Here is a 6,722-nt window from a genome sequence, read left to right as displayed (position 1 = left end):
CAAAGCAAACAAATTAAATAAGTGGTGGTCACAAATAAAAACAATTGAGACATTATTGAGTTTAAATTAAATTGAATATATTTAACTATTGGTAATATCATACTCTAAAAAATGAAGTAACATTTCTTTTTCTATTTATGTTTGCATAGGGACATTAAAATGGATTGAATTATGGTTACTAATTATGCTAAAGGAGGAAATGGAGAGTGGAGAGTGGAGAGTGGGATCATGTATGTGTGGTCACGTTTTGGTGTGTAGAGTTGGCATGGATTTGATGGTTTGGTCCCCATAATATACATAGCTTCATTCTCTCTCCCTTTAACGTGCGCGTTGGGTTTCTTTCATGTCTGGTGGTGATGCCTAAGGTGGGCCCCACCTCCACCTTCAACCTCTAACGTTGACCAATCTCGCGTGCTTCTTTATTTTCTTCTACTTACCCACATATTTGTACTAATAATCATAATCACACTACCACCACTCATCACCTTTTACAACAACTGATCAATGATGCTGATTGTTCTACATCAAACCTAATCAATTGTTTTATCTTCTATTGCACCCATCTTTATCTTTTTCACAATATATGTTAACCATAGAGTATTAGGTGGGTTAAATTATTTTTCCAATTTTCCTTCACATGAAAATAGTACTACTTAATCATGGCCCATATAGTGTGACTCAGTAGAAGAATTATTGAAGAGATATAGTATATAGTAGTGGTAGTCAGTAGTCACCAATTAAAATCCACTTCCTATCATCGTGTTTGTACTGCATAAACATTTATCTTCTAGTGCTGTACTTATTGTAGCTAGAAACATATTACATTTTTTATAGATAACTAAAAATTTGTCACCTATCATAAGTGAATGTTTAGCTTTCATATTTTTTTAAATACAATGAACAATCCTAATAGTACACATATTAAGTAATAAAAAAAATTAAATAAAACGAAGGGTGTATAGTGTATAGTGTGTTAGGAAATAGCAAGATCTAAGATGGAGTTGAAGTGGGAAAGAATAATGATGTTGGTAGGGAAGAAGAGAAGATCCCTTGGGGGACTACAAAATCCTCTTGTTCCCTTTATCTCTGCTTTTATTTGCTTTTTTCTTTCTTTTTTAATTTTTGGCCTTGCGAGCTGAGTTGCTCACCACATGGTTATGCATGGTTCCTCCCTTGATCACTACTTTCTGACAAATCTCACATTCCATTAACGGTTTACTGTCAACTAGTCTCAACCATTTCAAAAGCAAATTAAGATAGAATAAAAAAGGGGCAAGATCAAGAGAGAATAAAGAGCAACAATGCAAGAGGATATATATAGGTATATAGCTAGAGGCTCTTAACTGCAAAGCGTGGTCTATTTATGTTCGAGTGTTGTGACATAAATATCTAGCATAGTGTAGTGGCTTTTTGTCCCTTTCAATTCTTTGCAACTTTTTCGTTTAGTCCCTAATGCAAATACATATATATGCAGGTCTCTCCTTTTATATATAAATCCCGGCAGAGAACATAAAGCATCTTATATATGCTTGTGTAGTACTATAACTCTAGCTACTCTCTGCCTTATCTGTAACTATAAATAGTTCATACAATGCCATCAATATGTCTCTTGCTTACTTTTCTTCGGGATAAGATTTGATATTTTACATGTCTTCACCAAACAAGGAGAAATTTGTGACATTAAACTTAAATTTGTTCCCGTCTTGAGTTACTATATGCTATACTAATTAATTAATCATTTAAGCAAATTGTAAGTGGGATTTTCTCTAATTAATAATGCTTTGGACATTGAGCCCTTAGGGATTCCCTCTACATATGTTTGTAGTCATCTGATTCTCTCTCCCTCTACATATATTGGCTATTCTATATAGTCTATACTGAGGTGTAAACTCAGGTGCAGTCGACTTTACGTGAAATTGATAGTTGAGAGTTGTTATATAAAAATTTAGTCAAATTAATCAAATCATTTAACGACTTTCAACTATCAACTTTACGTGAAATTGACTGTACTTGAGTTTCCACCTTAAACCGACTATACACATACATAATTATAAAAGTACTCGTTATTAAATATAAATTTTATAATAAACGTTAGAGAGAGAGAGAGTAGGGGTTGAGGCACTCGAGATTCATCCTGATATTTGTGCTTTTACCTGTATGTCCTGTAGTTGGATTTCGAATGTCCTTTATTTTCCAATATTCCATTGCATTAAATTAATGATAGAAGGTTTATCTTAGACCAAACTCATGAGCACGTGAAACTAGGCACAATTGAGGGTAGAGACTAGAGAGAGATAATAAATTATTATTATTATTATTCGGTGATTAAATAATAGCAATGAATTATGTACATAGATACATGTGATGATGATGAATTTCTGTTATGGTGTATAAGCATAGGCATATTGAAATCCAGCAAGGTATAGGTAGCAAGCTAGTCCCCATATTTGTTTGAAGTAACGATTCAGATTCCAAAATGTTGGTTAATATCATGCCTCCATCAACGACTAACGAATGGACACAGGTCTTTCTCTCTCTCTCTCACTCACTCACTCAATTATTTGACAAATACATGACCACCCCAATTTTGTTGTTTTCCTTTTGGAAGAGAATATCGCCCACTGTCTTGTTATTTTTACCCACCTTCTTTCTTCATTATTGTTTAATTAATTTCTCTCATGTAGACTCAAATCATAGATGATCAAAATCACAACACCAAAGCTGAAGCTCCACCACCACCATCATCATCATCTGCTAGGGTTATGGAAAAACAAGGTCAAGAACATGTTCAGCAGCAGCAGCAGCAACAAGCTCTCAAGTGCCCTCGCTGCGATTCATCCAACACCAAATTCTGCTACTACAACAACTACAGCTTATCGCAGCCCAGACACTTCTGCAAAGCCTGCAAGCGATACTGGACAAGAGGTGGAACCCTCCGCAACGTCCCCGTCGGCGGTGGCTGCAGAAAAAACACCAAGCGTCTCAAGCGCCAATCATCTTCTTCCGTCGATGCCACTCCTTCTCCTTCTTCTTCTTCCACTCATCCTCCAGCTTCTAATATCAACCCTTTGTTTTATGGGGTGCCTAGTAGTAATAATAATAATAACAACAACAATAACTCTTGTGATTTGTTGAACCTGCCTTCTTTCCCTGGGTTCAGAGTGAGTTCTGGGTATGATAATGATATTCAGCCTCACCTAAGTGGGTTAGGTTTTTCATCAGGGATCATGTCCAATATCGAAGCTACTGGATTTGGTTCCAATGAGAGTAACTCATTTCTTTCTGCTTACAATTCCATCTTCGGTTCGTGTTCTTCATCAGCTTCTACTACCTTGCTGAGTTCCACTCTACTGCAGCATAAATTCATGAATGGTGGTGGATTCCAAGGGCTAGCTACTCCTGAGGTTGAAGAGATGCAAATGAGAGAGAGGCGTGAGGGAGAAAGAGGAGGAGTCATGGGTTGTTCTTCTTTGAAAGAAGTGAAAGGTGAATTATTGGGAGAAGAGAGAGGGAGAGAGAGGTTGGAGTGGCAGAATCAGATGATGGAACATACCATGGGCTTTTCTGATCCCTCTTCTTCGCTTTATTGGAGCACATCATCATCACCCATGGCTGCTTCTTCTTGGAATGATCAACCCAATATTGGTCCTTCTGTCACTTCACTCATCTAGAGAAACGGAAAACATCCCATGAACCATCCTTTTCAAATCTCTTTCTCTTTGTTTAAGCTCTTTCTTTTTTTCTTTTTAATTTCTCTTTTGGGTTTTGCTTACTACATTGGAACCAAAAAAAAGAAGGGTATTAGATAGTACTACTAATAATTAGTAATTAAATGGGAACGGGTAATTAGAGATGAGAGGAGTTTGGGATCGGAGCGATCATGTCAGCTGCAAATATTACTCTTTGCCGATCATCATCATCATCATCTTCTTCTTCTTCTTCTTCTTCTTCTTCAGCTTTGTTAGTTTTAATGTGTCAAGGTTGAATGAAGATTCGCTTCTATTGCGCTGAGAGGAACCTCGGATCCTCTTCTCTCATCAACATAAGAGGAGATATATATCCCAATTTGGTGCAAGTCTACTGTGTTCTTCATATAGTTGAGTAAGTTGGTTATTTTCATTAATTACTGTTGTTATGTAATGTATGTGTATATATTGCAATGACATGTACTTTAATTAGTCTATGCTTTGCTAATGTATTGTGATTAGTTAGATAGGGTGGGGGTGGGGCTTAATTACTTGCTGCATATGTCCTTAATCAAAGGAACTAATTAATATTGGTTTCACTTTTGTTAACTTTTTCAAATTTGGGCTTATCTTGGGGGTCAGTTATGTATAATGATTAATGGTATAGATGGAAGAGAAGGAGATTATTATTATCATTTATTTTGGATTCGGATTACTTTTGTGTGTATGTTGAGTTTATGGACTAGTTTGGTTGAATTTGATTGATATGTTCAATATTGTGGTTCGAAATTTGGTTCATGCAAAGAAAGAACATTATATTGCATTATTGCTACTGGAATTTTTATGTATCCACTTTAGACAATTAAGGTTGAAACTAACCCTACCAAACATATCCTGAAATGGTGTGGGCTAGGAAGTGTTGCGCAAAATAGGAATTGAATTGCAGTGCTCAAACTCACATATTGTCTTTTAGTGACAGTGAGAATTTCGTCAACATGTCATTTCAGGTGCCTAGAGTCAAGCAATAGCTATAGCTGACAGGGATAACTACTGCATTATTATTTTTATGCATTCACAGATAAATAGTGCTTTTCTAGATATAAAGTATTGCTTTTAAATTTACTTATTCAGTAATTTTATCACCATTATTGATTTAGGTATATATGCATTTTTAGTTACACACACTATATATATATATATATATATATATATATATATTACCAAAAAAAAATATAGGTAACTAATTAGAGGTTAAGTAAATTTGATTAAACTTTTTAAATTTTAAAAAAAACGCATTCCCATTATGTATATTGGTCTTCTCCTTCCTCCTCACAATTTCACCTTGAATAGTTTTCTGTACATATTTTCATCATTTTATTAGTATATATGCATTGTTACACACGCTATATATAATATTACAAAAAAAATATATAACTAATTAATTAGAGGTGAAGCAAATTTGAGTCAACTTTTTAAATTTTAAAATGATGAAATTTCACATGCAGTCGACTTCACGTGAAGTTGATAGCTGAGAGACGTTAGATGAAAATTTAGTCAAATCAGTCAAATTATCTAATTGCTCTCAATTATCAACTTTAAGTCGATTGCACATGAGCTTTCACTTTTTAAAAAACGTATTCCCAATATTTGCGTTATGTGTGTTCGTCTTCTCCTTCCTCTACTTCCTCAAAATTTCACCTTGAATAGTTTCCTCTTTCCTGTACATATTTTCACTTCCATCACCCTGACCATCATATAAGTTCTTATTTACATTTGAAACTTTTTTTCCTACTACTTATTTTATCATTTGATTTACATAATTTGACGAGTTCCTAGTTGCAGTGATGAGTCCACTAATAACGCTTAAGCATGCATGAGATGTATATTCTTTGGTACCCGGTATCCCTAAATTAAGAGAGTTTTGAAGTGATTAATTTGAACTTATGATGATATATACTATAGTCTATATATATGAATAAATAAACTTTAAATAAGTTTTAGAAAATTCCCATTCTTTTTTATTTTGGTCATACAAATCTGTTTTATTAGGTTGTGTTCAATTTGTCATGTAACCATCCTTTCAAAAATTGCCTTTACCATATTAAGTATAGACATTAGTAAAAATATGTAATTCAGTCTATTTAGATATAGTATAATAGAGACCTTATCTCTAAACTAAGTTGGGATTTCTAATATATATATATTAAGTATAGATAGTACGGCTATGAATGAATGGAATAGTGAGATATGGTATTTTTTATTTTAATAGACTAAAGATTAATTTATTATAGATCTAAATTTTATTTAAAAATTTATTATTGATTAATAAATTGTTATATATATAAAACCGCTCAAATAGTGAAGATGTGAATATGTGCATGCAAAGAAGTGTTCTTCATAATTTGACTGTAAATCTAGTATAGCCTGAATAAAATAATTATGAATGAAGAATATTAGAAGGTTATTAAAATTTATTTTTTATCATTGATTAGTTATTAATATTTAAAAATATAAACTAAAATATATTATTAAATTACTAAACTAAATAAATTAAATTAATAACTAAATTAAAAATAATAATAATAAATAATAAATTTTGATAATTTTTAATATTTTTTAATTATGAATTCAACATACTAAATATGTTAACATGGAGTATATGTTCAATTGGAATTTAATAACAAGACATTCAAATAAATCAGATACAGGTCGTTTTTATTGGTTTGAAAATAATAGAGAGAAAAATAGAATTTGAGACGCGTGTCTGCCTCCCAGCAAAGAAGCAACCTTCGACCTTAAAATGCTTTACCATGCCTAGTTCTGGTCATTTCTGCAAACAGCATAAATAATGCGGCTAATTTTTTTTTATATTGGTTAAATATAGGTGTAATACATTGTTATGAGAAAATTGGGTGTTTTATTTTTATATGGTGTTTTATTCAAATCGGACGGTCCGATTTGTTTGATAAAAAAATAAACTACAAATCGGAAGGTCCGATTTGCTTGAAGAATAAAATAAACACGAAATCGGAGGGT

The 6,722-nt window shown here is 32.9% G+C and overlaps 1 protein-coding gene across 1 annotated transcript; it reads left to right on the top strand.

The window, feature by feature from the left end:
* Positions 1-1,957: 1,957 nt before the first annotated feature.
* On the top strand, positions 1,958-4,524 carry LOC130969268 (dof zinc finger protein DOF1.4-like). Its single transcript, XM_057894925.1, has 2 exons — positions 1,958-2,524; positions 2,685-4,524. Exons 1-2 carry the CDS (start codon positions 2,477-2,479, stop codon positions 3,669-3,671), a joined length of 1,035 nt encoding a protein of 344 aa, XP_057750908.1. The 5' UTR covers positions 1,958-2,476; the 3' UTR covers positions 3,672-4,524.
* The last annotated feature ends 2,198 nt before the right edge of the window (positions 4,525-6,722 follow it).

Source organism: Arachis stenosperma, chromosome 3, assembly GCF_014773155.1.
Source record: "Arachis stenosperma cultivar V10309 chromosome 3, arast.V10309.gnm1.PFL2, whole genome shotgun sequence".
NCBI classification, from domain to species: Eukaryota; Viridiplantae; Streptophyta; class Magnoliopsida; order Fabales; family Fabaceae; genus Arachis; species Arachis stenosperma.
The sequence above is the reverse complement of the archived record's forward strand: the minus strand, read 5'-3'. Positions and strand labels throughout refer to the sequence as shown.